Source organism: Lacerta agilis, chromosome 1 (genome assembly GCF_009819535.1).
Source record: "Lacerta agilis isolate rLacAgi1 chromosome 1, rLacAgi1.pri, whole genome shotgun sequence".
NCBI classification, from domain to species: domain Eukaryota; kingdom Metazoa; phylum Chordata; class Lepidosauria; order Squamata; family Lacertidae; genus Lacerta; species Lacerta agilis.
The window spans coordinates 76,782,062-76,798,722 of NC_046312.1; the positions used below are offsets into that span (position 1 = coordinate 76,782,062).

Here is a 16,661-nt window from a genome sequence, read left to right on the forward strand (position 1 = left end):
TATGTGCCTATGTGAGGTATGGCTGGAATTTAAAGAAATAATTATTCATAGCATTAAGGAAACTCTTGGTAAGCTAATAAGGAAAGTACCTCTTCTGTTGTACTCCTTTTATTGGTCAAAAAAATATTAATGGACAGCTACCGGTAATCACAGCAAGGCAGGACTGCATGATTAACCAAGGGCAAATCATGCAAAATTCATTTGGCACATGGGTAGCTTTGGGCTGCTGTCACAAATTCACATTTGTGCATGAAATCTGTACTTGATATGTTGATGGCTAAAAGAAAAGAATCTGCCTCTGTTCTTGGCCAGAGGGTGGTAATGAGGGTTTCTTCCTGTCAACAAGGGTGAGAGCTTTCTGAAAGCTTTTCCCCTACTAATTTCTGAGGGAGCAACACGCCATTCACCAGTGCAGTCAACGCCATAGCATTTTGAATTATCGTGTGGCCTTCTTTTGCTGATTCTTCACTGGCTTCCTCTGAGTGCTGGGATATGAAGGTTCGTATCTTGTTGGATTTCAGGCATTTTGAGAATTCAGCCTTCATTTTATATACATATTATTAATAAATCTGAGAAGAATATTTGGCTCTACACCTTGTAAGGCACTGTAAGGAACTTCCTTGTCATACAGCTTTTGTGCTTATCATATATCTTATTTTAAGATTTAAGGAATACATTGTTTGGGATATGCTGAACACCAAAACCAAGGGAGTGCAAAACCAAGCAAATGCTTCTGTCAGTGGTAATACATAAGTCTTAAATTTTCTCACAGCAGCACCTGGATGAGTAACCCAAACTCCCGTCCTTTAGGATGTGCTTGGACCCAAAATTAGCAAGTATTCCACCATTGCTCCCTTCCATCCCTCAGTTCTTGCTGCTGATGTCATGAAAACCACTTTGCCATCATGACAGTTCTGATAATGCCTTGCAGGCTTTGTTTGAATGTACTTGCAGAAGAAGACAACTAGTGCATGTATCAGTATGATTTTCTGTGGCCGAAACCATTTTCAGTATAGAAGATGGATCTGAAAGCAGCCCTTAATTGGCAACCGTTAAAAGTCTCAGCATTGTGATGACTCTGTCTTTCAGCCAATGTGTGTGGGCTGCTCTGCAGCTGAGGCATTGCAGCACAAGAAAAGTAGGGGAATGCTGAAATATTTATGCTGAAATAATCAGCAATTGCTTAGTACTTTAAACATGGAACAAAGGATAGGCCATCTGGGGCCTGCAGGCAGGGGCGTTTCTAGCCCCCTGGCTGCCAGGGGCGGCAAGCCAAGAGGCACCCCTGGGGGCGGGGCATTGCGGCATGTGCATGCGTCATGACGTCATGACGCACGTGCACAGCGCGATGCCACGCCCCTGGGGATGCCCCCGCAGGGGAAAAAAAGGAAAGCAAAGCGGGCGCTTGAACGCGCCAGCTTTGCTTCCTTTTCTCTCCCTTTTGGTGCCCAAAGGGGCGGCCGAAAGGGGGGGGAGAGAAGCAAACAGGCGCGTTTAAGCGGCCGTTTGCTCCCCCCCCTTTCCCTTTTGGACGCTTCTTTCGGCGCTGGCTGGGCTGCGCCTCTGCAGCCCAGCCAGCATTGAAAGAAGCGTCCGAAAGGGGAGAAAAGCGCCCGTTTGCTTCCCCCCCCCTTTTCATTTTCGGACGCTTCTTTCGTCCGAAAGTGAAAAGGGGGGGAAAGCAAACGGGCGCTTTTCTCCCCTTTCGGACGCTTCTTTCGGTGCCGGCTGGGCTGCAGAGGCGCAGCCCAGCCAGCGCCGAAAGAAGCGTCCGAAAATGAAAAGGGGGGGGGAAGCAAACGGGCGCTTTTCTCCCCTTTCGGCTGCTTAAACGCGCCTGTTTGCTTCTCCCCCCCCCCTTTCGGCCGCCCCTTTCGGCTCCGCAGCCCAGCCAGCGCTGAAAGGGGCGGCCGAAAGGGGGGGGGGAGAAGCAAAGCTGGCGCGTTTAAGCAGCCGAAAGGGGAGAAAAGCGCCCGTTTGCTCCCCCCTTTCCCTTTTGCCGCCGTTCGTTCCGTCGCCCCAGGAGCAGCAGCACCGCACACACTGTGCGCTGCTGCTCCCACGGCGACGGAGCGAGCGGCGGTGAGCAGGGTGAGCAGCGGCGGGTGGGGGTGTCAAGCGGCGGCCCCTCCCACCACTCCCCACGCACCACCGGTCACCCCGGGAGGAGCAGCGCTGCACGGACGGGGTGCTCGCTCGGCCGAGCGAGCACCCCGTCCGTGCAGCGCTGCTGCTCCCGGGGTGACGGAGGGAGCGGCGGCGCGTGGGAGTGACGGGAGGGGCCGCCGCTTGACACCCCCACCCGCCGCTGCTCACCCTGTCACTGGGGGCGTACCGCCCCTACCGCCCCTCCCTAGCGACGCCCCTGCCTGCAGGAAAAATGCAAGAGAGAGGCTTCCAGAGGATTTTAGTTTGAAACTAGAAACATAGGAAGCTGACTTATATAGAGTCAGACCATTGGTCCATCTGGCTCAGTATTGTTGACCGTGTTTGACAGCAGATCTCCAGCGTTTTGGTCAGGATTCTTTCCCAGCTCTATTTGGTAAGGCCTTTCCAAAGTAATCTTCTAAAGAAGAGCATCTTGGAGCACATGCAGACTGTCCTTCCTCCCAGGCAGTCACAGCCATCTTCCAGATGTCTGGAACTGGGGGTTGGATGATTAGGATTGACAACATAACCTCCAGGCAAGTACAGTGAGGGGGGGGGAGTATTTGATCCCCTGCTAAACTTGCCCATTTGCCCTCTGACGAAGAAATGACCAGTCCATAATTTTAATGGTCGGTTTATTGTAACTGTGAGAGACACAATAACAACAGGAAAACTCCCATAAAGCCAGAAGACAAAAGTCAGAGATTGATGTGTATTATAATGAGTGAAATAAATATTTAATCCCTTTGCAAAAGATGACATAGTACTTGGTGGCAAAACCCTTGTTGGCAATTACAGAGGTCAGACGTTTCTTGTAGGTGGCCACCAGGTTTGTACACATCTCAGGAGGTATTTTGTCCTACTCCTCTTTGCAGATCCTCTCCAAGTCAGTAAGATTTCGAGGCTGATGTGTAGCTACTCGAACCTTCAGCTCTCTCCACAGATTTTTGATGGGATTAAGGTCTGGAGACTGGCTAGGCCACTCCAGGACCTTAATGTGCTTCTTCTTGAGCCACTCCTTTGTGGCCTTGACTGTGTGTTTTGGGTCATTGTCATGCTGGAATACGCATCTTCAACCCATTTTCAATGCCCTGGCTGAGGGAAGGTGGTGCTCACCCAAGATTTGACGATACATGATCCCGTCCATCGTCCCTTCGATGCGGTGAAGGTATCCTGTCCCCTTAGCAGAAAAACACCCCCAAAGCATAATATGTCCCCCTCCATGTTTGACGGTGGGCTACAATAAACCTACCATTAAAATTATGGACTGGTCATTTCTTCGTCAGAGGGCAAATGGGCAAATTTAGCAGGGGATCACATACTTTCCCCCCTCACTGTACAAGAGTCCTGATGCATTTCTAGTTTAAGCTAAAATAAGTAGCAGTTGGAGGGGAGGGCTTACTCTATTCTCAGGCTTTTGAATTTATATATAGATTTACAAGCCTGTTCTTCCAGCCCCCAGCTTCTCTCAGTAGGAAATGTGATTTTTCTCTCCACTGGAATACTGTAGTTATGCAGCAGATTATCTTTAGAAGTGACATTCACAAAATCACTCAAATCAAGACTATTATTGAGAAATGCAAGCAACCTGCTGTCATCCTGAACCACAAAAGAAGTATCCTTAATGGTGCCCTTAAAGGAGACAGTTTGCTTAGCAGGTGTGCACTAAGGGGAGACCTAGGAAAGTAAAAATAGAAAATCTTTTTTTTTTTTTTAATAAGAATTTATTAGCATTTTTCTATAACAACATATACCCACACCCACACCTACAATTAAACAAATGCAAAACAAATAAAACAAATACAAACAATGTCAAGTTTTCTTATTGCATCTTTCTAAAAAAAAAAAAAATTTCTATTTCCATATCTTGACCATTGACTTCCCCTGCCTTTTCACCTTCGATTTTATATCCTTAATCTACTTTATAACCATTTCTCCTGAAAAAAGAAAAGAAAATTCAATTCAATTGTATAATTACATTCAATTTATATCTTCAACATTTTACTAAGAATACATCGTCATAATGATACCTCGTCGTAATTCTTCTTCATTTATTCTTATCGATTTCTTATCTTAATCTACATCTTAATCTTAATCCATAAACTTAATCCACTTAAATTCACTTTGCTTATACTCCACCTCACAGATCTTCACAAATCATTCACATCAAATCTATCTCTTCTATCCTTAAGACCACTGCTAGTAACATAAAAACTTGAAATATCTCCTTTCATGTTCGAATAAAAAATATAAAAAGAAATATTGTTGACAGTATTCGCCCTCCGATTTCAATTTACCATATCAGGCTACTTTAAATTTTACTTAATGCTTCACCCCACACCCCCTCTGTCCATTATTCTTCTCCTGGTGGCATCAGCACTGAACTTCCATGTAGCTTCCCTCTCCAAACGTCCACAGATCCAGGCACAGTCCAAACCTCTCCTTGCCACGAGTTCAGGGGTGTCCATCTCATCATCCCTCAGCTTCTTCGGTTCTTTGTAGCATTCCTTTTCTTCTTGTAAGTACCTTAATTCTCTGTCCCTGGCCCCCGAGCTCACACCTCGGGGACTGGATATAAGAAATCTTGACGTCGCCTTGGGGCTGCCACCCCCAAAAAGCGAATTTCTTCTCCGAAGTAGCTCACTCATTTCTCTCCATCTTTCCATCCACCCTCTCAGCTCCTTGGCAAGGCTTTCTTCCAAAGTGTCAAAAGTTTTAAAAGCCTCCTCTGTGGGCAATTGGTTCCATTTCAGACCCCCACACAAGACTTTGACTTTTCTACAAAGCAGTTCCACCTTCAAGGCAGTGAGTCTCTGTTCATCTGTTAGTCCAGAGTTCACCAGAGTTCACTACCAGTTCAAGGACGAAGCCCAGCATACTGGCAGAGGAGGAGGAAGTGGGTATCATATTTCTACTCCTGCCTCTTTGTTCGTAAAAATAGAAAATCTGAGGAACTGAAGACTCTTGACTTTCTCCGAAACAAACTTTAGGAAGAATGATCATTTTCATATGATAACAGCTTTCATTTTCAAATGCGGATTATTAATATGGCTTCTTGAAGTACAAAACTTATGTTAAGCCAACGTTGTATTTGAGGTTATCAAGATTGTGCTTTGTGCCTTTTTCTGATATTGCAGCTGTCAGAACATTGTCTCTTGTAATACATCAAAGGGCACTTCCTTTTTGCTCCAAGTGCTAAAATGTGCAAGCACCTGCACGGTAGAATCTTGCATCTATAATTTGGCTCTTTGACACTATTGACATGTGCTTTTATCTTCTACAGTGGTACCTCAGGTTACATACGCTTCAGGTTACATACTATGCTAACCCAGAAATAACGGTTCAGGTTAAGAACTTTGCTTCAGGATAAGAACAGAAATTGTGCTCTGGCGGCGCAGCGGGAGGTCCCATTATCTAAAGTGGTGCTTCAGGTTAAGAACAGTTTCAGGTTAAGAACGGACCCCCAGAACGAATTAAGTTCTTAACCCGAGGTACCACTGTACTTTCTGTATTTTCGTTGATGCTACTGAAAGTTGTGTTGCCATTACAGACAGGAGTTTTGAAAAATTCTTTGTTTAGAATTTTGAAGGGAAAGCAGGAGATAGGTTTAAAGGCACCCTTGTTTTCACCTTGTATCCATGACCTTTTATAAACAAAGTACTGTATGTTTCTAGATTTTGCAGAGATATGGTTTTTAAATAGGATGGCAAATGTACTGAAGGAATTGAAACCTTGAGACAAGAAAATAAAGACCAAATTCATTAGCCGACTTTCAATGGGCTGGATCCAGGCTAAGGCTGTAGACTTGTACACACAGGGAAGCAAGTCCTGTTTGAATGCAGTAGAACTTCTGAGTAGACATGTGTAGGATTGCACTGTTAGTTGCATTCTCTTCCTATTGAAATCTATGGAACTGAAGACAGTGGAGAATATCTCTTTTTGGATTTGCAATCCTTGCGCCCTGGCTCCAGGAAAAATGGCTGTAAAGGCTTGAGATTGAGTGGAAAAGTACTGGCATGAAGATGGAAAAACATTGAAATCTGACACCTATGCCCACTTCAGCCATGCTGGGTTTCGTTTTTGAGCTGGTCCTGGACTCTGGATTGACTGATGAACAAAGGATTATTTTCTTGAGGCTTGAACTGATTAACCAGAAACTGGTGTTGTTGAACCGGGATATGGCAGAAAAGGTATTGCCCACAGAGGAGACTTTTCAGGACATTGCTGCAATGGAAGAGAACCTTGGCAAAGAGCTGAAGGGGATTATGGAAGAACAGAGCAAAATGGCTTGGCATCTCCGAGAAGAAGAAGAAAAGTCCTGCGAGGGTGGCAGACCCAGGACGAGGAGGTTATATATATCCAACTTCTGGGGTGAGAGCTCGGAAGTGATGGGGAAAAAATTATTAAGTCTACTAACAAAAGAAGAATGGAATGTCGAAATGGAGAAGCTGGAAGGTGAAGAATTGTGTACCCTGATGCTCTATGCAAGGATTCCTGTGGACTGTGTCTGGATCTGTGGATGTACAAGAAAAGAGGACAATTTGAGGAGCGGTTCTGAAGTAAGATGGAAAAGGAAAATGGTTAGAAGTGGGATAGGATGAATTGTATTGTTATCCTGAAGCCGGTGTGTCAAGTTATCTTTTTTTTTTTAAGTTTTTGAACTAGATAAGGGATATTCTGTTTTATTTCTTTATTAGCAGCAGTTTTAGGGAAAGAAGCTGTTTGATATGATTAGATCCAAGAATAATATGTTAAGATATGAAGAATAATATGTTAAGATATGTTAATAATATGTTAAGATATGAAGAATAATATGTTTTGTTATTAACTATATGAAGTCACAATATGATTTGATTTTATACAAGATAAGGAGTGAAATATTATTGTAAACCAAAAAATAAGATTTTTTTTGAAGAATGTTTAGTTTTGAACTTTTAAATGAATTTAATTCTAGAGATATGAAGTTATTAAAGTAAATTTGGAATAGGAACCGAAGGAGAGAAAACAGGGGAAGTCAATAATGATGATTCGACCAAGAATTTTTTTTTTCCTAAACAAGAAGAAGAATCGTTGGTGTGTCTGTATTTGTTTAGTCATAGTGGTGGGTAAGTGTTGGGGTTAATGTTGGTGAAGGTGATGGAGTGTTTTGTGTTATGGAAAAACCAATAAATTCTTTATTAAAAAAAAGAAATCTATGGAACTGAAATCACAACCAGCTTGTCCCATTGATTTCAGTGGGATCAAAGTTCAAATTCCTTACCTGGATCCAAACCATTGTTTCTAAACCCATCTATTAAAATTTGCCCTAGCCTGATTCAAATATTTTATACTTGAGGGTTACAGGTTGCAGTTTCTGAATGTCTAAAAAACAAGTGGGCAAAAAACCTAGAAAAAGTGCAGCACATGCTGTACACAATAGCCAGCAAGGCTAGCTAGCTAGCTAGCATTTTATTTATTTTATTTTATTTTATTTTATTTTATTTTATTTTTATTTTTTTTACTTAGTACATTTATATCCCACCTTTTCCCATTATGGAACTCAAGGCAGCATACATGGTGTTCCCTAGCAGTCTCCCACCCAGGTACGGAGCAGACCCAAATCTGACTAGCTTCAGCAAGGCCACAGCATTATATGCCTCTAGACCATGCTCTGGGAGAATGTGAACTGTGAATGATCAAAGGTAGTCCTCAAACATGGCTGAAACACTTTGGAATTGGGAGTATAGGAGGAAAGGGGGGGAGACAGTTAAAATGAAAATAATTATAAAATGGATTGATGTAAAGAAATTTGGAATTAGGCAATGGAGGTTCAGGAATATAGTGAATGCAGAGGATAGGTTATAATGATAAATAAGATGTGTAAGATGAATAACTATTTAGTAAAAGAATTAAATAAGAAAAATGTGAGAAGGAGGAAAAGTAATATGGGGATTAATTGGCAATAACTGTGAATTAGGGTTAATCTGGAAATCAACGGGAGGGGAATTGGGGAAGTCGGAAAAGGTAAAGATGATATGTGCAAAATAAGTGGTTAAATTGGGAAAGAATTGTTGATTACCCCAGTGAGAGGGGGATTTGTTTTGTATGCTCCCCTTGGTGAGAGAAAGGAGAGTTTGGAAAAATTTAATCATGTATTGTAATTTGGATTTAATTGGAAAAACTCTTAATAAATATTATTTTTTAAAAAAAGAAACACTTTGGAATTGCTTGTTTGTGCACACAGTAGTTGTAAACAAGGGTTGTGATCTCAGTGTAACAATCTCTCTAAATTTTATGCAAGCCTGCCAAGAGTACAGTATATATATATCTCTCCACAAACATGACATCAAAAACTAATTATGTGTGGCTCCCTGAGGAGAGCATTCTACAGGCAGGGTTCCACAACCAAAAAAGGTTCAATGTATGGTGACGTGGCTGAGCAGAGGCCTTGTTCCCTTCATCATTTGGCCCAATGGAATTATACAAACTGACCCCAAGTGGGGGTCCACTGCAAATGTATATTCACAGGTCCCACTATCTGAGCACAATACATTCCCAGGAAATCGTTCATTAGGCAAGCGTTCACATAACAAGCAGATGATTGCCATTATTTCCTATGGGGATTTGTCCAATCTCAATTTCTCTCTGGTTTCTGTCTCAAATTGCTGCAGCCAACCAGCAAAAGACCAAAGGAAAAACTGCTCCCCATCTGGTCTCTCCCATTCCCTAATTTGTCTGAACTCTCTCCCTTCCTCCGTTCCTTCTTTCATGGTTTCCATCCGAAATGGCTGCCACTGACCAGCAAAACACAAATAAGTAAGGAAGTGGGTAAGCTCTGGCTGCTCAGATATCTGAATCAGCTGTTTGTGTTACCAGGTTGGGTATAATTCTTTGTGTTTCAATAACTGACATTTCAGATGACAAATGTTCCAATAGTAGGACCTGCAGTCCCACAGAATGGAGGATTCTTCTGCTCTGCGGCCTGACCTATGGAGGTTCTGTGGAATAGTCTAGGTCAATTTGTGTTAGGATTCTAAAACAGAATGAATGTGCTGCTGTTTATACTCATGCAAGTTAAGGGTCATTAACTTACTGTTCTTTCTAATCACTTGTCAGGGACCTGCCAGGGGTGGCTTCCACAGAAGAAACTTGCATTCCGTTGTTGCTTATTGATACAGCTGGCTGTGGCTTATTTGAGCTTGAGCTGGAAGATGAACAGTCTAAAGGAAATGAAGGTATTGTTGCTTTACCTGCTGTGGTTCTCCACACTCCCACCCTGGAATCAGTTTCCTCCCCCCTAGCCTCCACATTTCAAGTTACATTATCCATGCATGTGCTGTAACGTCAGCTGCCGCTACATTAAAAAGGTTGCCTTGTGCCAGCGGTGTTGAAAGTGGTAGCTCTGGGGAGTTACTGAAGAATTTAGTTATGCTATTATGATCTTGGCAACCACACATGGAAATGACTATGAATACATCCATGGAAAAATATTGGGATGTCAAGGTTTAGACATGCTTGTTGTGGTCCTAAGATGGATGTATAGCCTGTACCTTTCAAAACTCCTTCAGTAGTAGAACAGTACCATTTACATGGGCTGTACATTTGCTACAAAGTACCAATAAATGCAGAGGTTTTCAACCTTTTTGAGTCTATGGCTCCCTTAACCAACTACAGTCGTATCTCGTGTTACAAATGCTGTGTGTTGCGTTCGTCACAGGTTACGGACCCACTGAACCCAGAATGGGTTACTTCCGAGTTTGGCAGTTCGCGCATGCGCAGACGCGTCAAATGACGTCATGCGCAGAAGCGCCGAATTGCGCAGCGAGCATGCGCAGACATGGCGCTTGGGATGCGGACTGCTCATGATGCGAACAGGGCTCTGGAACGGATCCCGTTTGCATCCAGAGGTACCACTGTACATTCTTTCTTCAGGACCTCTGTGGGACTCAGGAGCCCAGTTGTGTCACCCATTGCCTGCAGAGCTGACAGCCCCTCACCCTTTTTCAAACACCCTCCCTTGGGGAGTGTTCCCTCAGCCTCCTTTCCTCTCCCCTCTCCTTGGGAGTTATTTTGGCAGCCTTTGCAGCTGCCCCTGGTCTCTGAGCTGCCCCACCCCACCGCAAAGAGAGGTGCCTCCTCACACTGCCCCACAGGAGTCGAGGAGGAGGATGCCCCCAGCCTTAGTAGCCCAACAGAGACTGGCTAAAGGTGAATGTGAGGCCAGCACCTTACCTTGGGAGGCAGCAGTGGGTGCTGCTGGGCCTGCAAGATGGAAAGGCTCCCCTTCAGCACCAGGCACTCAGCTCCCAGGCAGGCCTTGCACACAGCAAGGACAAGAGAGGCCAGTGCGGCACCTTCCTGCCTAGCTCGCCTCATATTTGTCTGCCAATTCCCAACAGCAAGGGCTGGTGGACTGGCTGGCTGGGCTCCTTAGCCCACTTGCTTACTCCAAGGCCACCTCAGCTCCTGGCAACCAGCACTCCTTGACCAGCCCCTAAGGCACCATTCGCCTGCAAAGCTTGTAGCTGCAATAAACAGCTGTGCAAGCCTTTGGGAGGCAGAGACACAAGAGGTCATCAGAGGAGAGAGGGAAGGAAAGAGGGTCAGAGGCAAGTGTTACCTGCGGTACCCCTGACCATCATTCAAGGCATCCCAAGGTACCATGGCACACTGGTTTGTGGAGCCTTCTGTTCATAAAGGTAATCAGAGGCTGTTATTTTTATCCACATCCTCATCACCATGGATGTAGCAGAGGTCCAGGCAAATTATCAAGACCACAGTGTACTGTAGCCAGACAGCACGTGGAAAAACATGCAGCTGGAGAGGAAAATGGGTTGTAGATAGCTGACCATGGATGATGAAAATTTCCATTTGGATTCAACATCACTGCACTAGACAAGGTTTATGGAGCCACCTAGCAAAATACATCCTTTCCCAAAGACTTTGAATTCTCAAAAGCAAAAAGCAGGAGAAGGAAAGATTATGTAGTTCAGTCTCATGGTCTAGGGTAAGATAATAATGTACCTTAATGAAAGTTGACAGAGCTTAACAGGGCTGGACCAAGACATTTTACTCCCTGAGGCAAAAAGCCCTGTACGAAGGCTGACTGGGCCAACAGTTGAATTCTATTTCAACACTGGTGACAAGATAGCATCCTTCGCTTCTATCTGGGAACTGCTTAGGAGGAGTAGACAGGGGGCTGCCTCCCCTCAGCATGTGCTGCCTGAGACAGTCATCTCACTTTGCCTAAAAGTAGGGCCAGTCCTGGAGCTGAGGAGGAAGGGCACCTGTGATGCTTGTTGTATCAGAGATCTGTGGTTTAAATAGCACTCTTGAATTGCAACACAAGCTCTGAAGCGATGGGCAAAGTCATATGTTGTCAGCTTGAAGTGCTGAACTCTCCTGATTCCCATATGGTTTGTTGGTACAGCTTAGCTGAGAGAGCTTTCAGTTCTAATTGCCTTGCCGCATAGCACTTTGTCAGATCTCTCAGTGAACAAGGCACAGACCTTCACAGTTAATGGGTCAGCAAGTGCCTGACCATGTTGGTGGAATATACAGCAATTCCGCTAACAGAGAGAAAGGCCAGTTCTCTGAGCACAGAGAGTTCTGGAGTTATAAATCAGCCTAGCAACTGTTGTGAAGTGCTCTCTCTGTTGCTGAATAAATAGGAAGGTTTCCAGTCTCGCTGAGCTCCAGTGGCAGTATTCATTCAGGAATTCTAGACTGCATTTAGGAGTGGGAAAGGGGTGTGCTCATGGGACAGGGCTTGAGCCCAGAGAGCAGGGAGGTCACATCTACAGTAGAAAGTGGGAATCTTCTAGAGATGATTGAGGAAGAGGGATGTTTGCATGGTTGTCTCTCAATTGGGGGAAAAGGCTTGGGAGCAGGGAAGCTCAAGTATATATTAACTCTGGGATATTTTGCATGTTGTATGCCCGTAGCATGGCTAATTCTTAGAAAGGCTATTTCATGCAGGAATTAAATATTACACCCATGTGTAGGTTAGCATCCTGCCACAGTCCTATTCCATGCAGGGTTTCACTGTGAGCACATGCAGTACCCATCTCTGCATATGTTGCATGCACATTATGATCTCCACCAGGGGTAACTGATGTGGTGCCATCCAAATGTTGCCAGGTTGTAACTGCCACCAGCCTCAGCTAGCCTGGGCCTTGGTTGGGTATGATGGGAGTTGTAGTCCTACAGCTTCTCAAGGGCAATCAGCATTGACAACCCTTGATCCATGCTAAGAAATGGAAGTGCTGTCTATGTAGGAACTGCATAATGTTTGAAGCAGCCCTTGTTGTCAGTACCAGCAAGTCTAATTTAGAAACATAATGAAATGGGCACACAAATAAATAGGCACCAGCTTCCAAAGGCAAATAGCTGCAAGAGCCATGGTCTAAAATATGAATTTCCTAACCTATGCTGGATTAGTTCAAAGGCAGATTTCACTTCTCGGAATTGGGGTGGGGTTATCTTGGCATTTTCAACATTGATGTTGCTACCCTTGAGAATGTGAGCTGGGATGTGTTGCTTGTATTTGACCGTGTTGTATGGAACACATATCCCTTTGCCCAGCTGTTAAAGAAATCCATAAGGCTTACAATCCGTATTTGTAAATCATTTAAAATTATTTTTTACCAACATAGCAATACTACTACTACTACTACTACTACTACTACTACTACTCCATGCATGTTTCCCTTGTAAATTTCATTGGACAATTTGAGATCTCTCTTTTTTCATATGAGGAGATGTAGGGCATCAAGTAGCTTGGTGAATGTTTGAACTATGGTCAGTTTCAGAACTTTATGATCCGTGGCTTGAAGCTGCCTTGTTTAACTAACCAGTTTGTTCTACATCACAGTCTCTGGCTTGTACATAATGCTAATTCAGGAATCTTTGAAAGTGAAACTAAATGCTGCAAAAGTGTTTCTGGTATCCACGTGGGAAAAAGGAAGCATGCCATCTCAAGTGTTTGCTTAAAGGTGAAGGTAAAGGGACCCCTGACCGTTAGGTCCAGTTGCAGATGACTCTGGGGTTGCGGCGCTCATCTCGCTTTACAGGCCGAGGGAGCCAGCGGTTGTCCAAAGACAGTTTTTCCAGGTCATGTGGCCAGCATGACTAAGCTGCTTCTGGCGAAACCAGAGCAGCACACGGAAATGCCGTTTACCTTCCCACCAGAGCAGTACCTATTTATCTAGTTGCACTTAGACGTGCTTTCGAACTGCTAGGTTGGCAGGAGCTGGGACTGACAACAGGAGCTCACCCCATCGCAGGGATTCGAACCGCCGACCTTCCATTCAGCAAGCCCTAGGCTCGGTGGTTTAGACCACAGCGCCACCCGCGTCCTATCTTCCCTCATTGGCTCAGACAAGGCTCTTCCACATACAGCGCCACCCGCGTCCCTAGTGTTTGCTTAGGTTCATTCTAATTTGTGCACATAGCACTAAACTATGGCAAAGCACTTTACCGACTGTAAAGACTTGTTTTTAAAGTGGCAAGTGAAAAGCAGCCTTTCACTATCATTGTCTGAATTGGATGCTTTTTAAGTGGAATCTGTCAACTTGTTCTAGGGTTAAATCATTCATTCACAGCTAAGTTTTATTTCTCCCCTTCCAGGCGAAGCACGTCTTGCCAGCTTGCATGTTCAGGCTTTAGTGGAAGCTGGTGTTAAAGCAAGAGACATTGCCGTCATTGCTCCTTACAACCTCCAGGTGAGTGTGCCTGCCATGCTCTCAGAAGCACAACATTTCAAAGTAAAAAATTTAAAGCCCTGGGACTTTAGGATGAAGGGTGGGCAATAAATTGTAGTAATATCGTTTGTTGTCTCAGCAACATCTTTGTTTTTCAGGTGGACATGCTAAGGGAGCTTTTGTGTCACAAGTACCCAGACCTGGAGATTAAATCTGTGGATGGCTTCCAAGGAAGAGAGAAGGAGGCTGTTGTCCTCTCTTTTGTAAGGTCCAACAGAAAAGGTACATAGGTTATAATCTGGAACCATATAGAACAAAAATAAACTTAATTTGCCAGAATCGGGGAAACTGTTAAAATTGTGTGGTTTCAACTGGCTCCTTCTTTGGAACAAGGTGCTGACCTCTGCTACACATGCTCTCAGCATCAAAGGAGGTGCTTCCATGTGGTGTAATCACATCCTACAGGAGGGTACTTGGGAGTAGTATGACTATGTTGACAGTACCAGTTGCATGAATCATTGGCACCTTACTTCCTGGTTCATTTCCTAACACATTGGCATCACCCAGTTGTTTTAGCCAACATGATTTTGTTACTCCTGCAGCATGTATCACATCACATGGAAGTGGCTTCCACACTGCTATGAGCCCATATGCAGGGAACCATTGTCACTTTCCCCAGAGCAGAAGATTCTCAATAATTAACTGTGCAATGGAAAGGTAATTTATATGGCAAAACACTCTCTTTTTTGTGCAGAGAGCCTGGGAAGGGGTGTTTCCAAGCATAGGTTGAAAACTCTGGTGGCTAGGCACATATTCTAGTATAGGGCCAGTCCAAGACATTTTGCTGCCTGAGGCAAAGGACAAGATGGCAGCCTCTCCATTCCACATTGCCACACCCCAGCCTTTGCCACCTGCGGCGGCTGCCTCTCTCTGCCCAATAGTAGGACCAGGTCTGTTCTAACAGACAGAGTGGAAGAGGCAGAGCGGTCTATGGGGGTTGATTTTTAAAACAAAAACAAACCTGTGGCTATTACTGTCATTGCTATTCACGCTACTACCATGACTACTTAATATACAGGGTGATTCATAATGAAGTATACAGTTTCCATTTACTATGAATGGAAACTGTATACTTCATTATGAATCACCCTGTATTATGTCTTAGAAATTAATTAAGAAAGATTGGGCTGTTAATTCAGGCACCTTTTGGAGAAGGCAGGCAGTCCTTCAGGTAAGCCAATGGTAATTGCTGGATACTTGTCATCTGTCAGCTCTATTGTAGCGAGTACAACACAGTTGTCCACAGCTCTAAAAATTCCCCACTGTAGCAAACCTGAACTGACCACAAACTTGTTGGGTGTGGGTAAAAAGCTAGCTTGTTTCCCAGGTGTATTCCTTTTGGAAATACAACAGATATTTCGCTACAGCTGGCAGCATCCTGCCCAACAAAATTGGGGAGTGGAGCATGGTAGGCTCTGCTCAGAGCACGTTCTCTTTTCTGCTTTCATGGCACTAGGTAGAGGATAAAGAACACTGTGGTTGCTGAAGTGTCTTCAGATGGTAGCAACAAAAGCCTGCCACCCTCATTTGGTTTTAATGTTTGTTTTTCTACTTGTCTTCTGCTTAGCTGCTGGCGCAAGGGACTCAGCCACACCACCCAAGCTAGGCAGCTGAGCTGACTCAACTTGGCATTTGCTTTCTGTTGTTACAGATCCTTGAGAAAATAATTGGAGATCAGAAATAGCTTCTGGAAATGTCTCATATGTGTCTTGTCATTTTTATCCATTGGCTCACACATGTGTGCTAGTTAATTGCCTTTAAAAATAGCATTCACTATCTTTCCTTCTGACCTTTATGAAAGTTAGACTTGTGTCAATAACTAGGAAAAGGGAAAGTATAACTGCAAGGCTCTGTGGGAGCTTTTCCCTTTCTAATTTCTGCTGAAATAATGCAGTCCTGACCTATAGCTTAAGGCCAACTCCATTGCAGACATGAACTTTAGAAAGGTTTAGTTAATCAGTTTGGACCATCTGTATGAATATTACTGCTGTTCTTCTGACACTTCAAATCACAGTGATGGGAATCAATAATGAGTATCTGTGGCTTGTGTGCCACATTAAGCCGCAGAAACTTAAATTTTCTGGTTCTTGGCCATTTAGTGGACTCTACTTCCCTTACTTAAAAATTAAATGGAATGAAGCTGTATTTTTAGCTTGATTTCTCAAATGAGACCTGAAGCAGTATTGTGACAAAAAAGTCACAAAATAAGTAGAGCTTTAAATAGATGGTTTTGTTAAAAGAGATAGCTGACTAATTACTTGTATTTTCACAAACCAATTAAGTCATCAGCTGAAGTCTAACTTGTTTATCTGTTAGCTAAATCACAGTAAATGTACCTTTTTAGATATTTCAGAAAGTGTAAGGTAACTTAAATGTAATAATCTAAAGCTCCCCCAATCACTGTTTAAATGAAAAAAATAAACCAGTGTGCCATCAGATCTCAGTCCCGGTGACTAGTTTCCCATCACTAATTAGTTTACATGAGAGCAAACCCCACTAGATACAGTGTAACTTACAACTGAATAATCATGCATAAAATGATGTTATAAAGCTGCAAGTGGTAAATCAGTTAAACACACACATTAATTGGTTAATTGAGGTCCCAATACTGATTCTTGGGAGACTCTACTATCTATATTCCTCCATTGGAGAACATTTATTCACACTCTCTGTTTGCTGTTACTTCACCAGTTCCTGATCCACAAAAGGACCTCACCTCTTATTCCATGACCGCTAAACATGCTTATGAGTCCTTGGTGCAGTAGTTTCCCA

The 16,661-nt window shown here is 43.8% G+C and overlaps 1 protein-coding gene across 1 annotated transcript in view; it reads left to right on the top strand.

The window, feature by feature from the left end:
• Window positions 1-16,661, top strand: part of IGHMBP2 (immunoglobulin mu DNA binding protein 2) — a 66,399-nt gene that overhangs the window by 40,903 nt on the left and 8,835 nt on the right. The window contains exons 10-12 of the mRNA XM_033156313.1: window positions 9,244-9,362; window positions 13,756-13,850; window positions 13,988-14,111. Coding sequence (XP_033012204.1) covers window positions 9,244-9,362; window positions 13,756-13,850; window positions 13,988-14,111 — 338 coding nt within the window. The remainder of the gene's footprint in view (window positions 1-9,243; window positions 9,363-13,755; window positions 13,851-13,987; window positions 14,112-16,661) is intronic.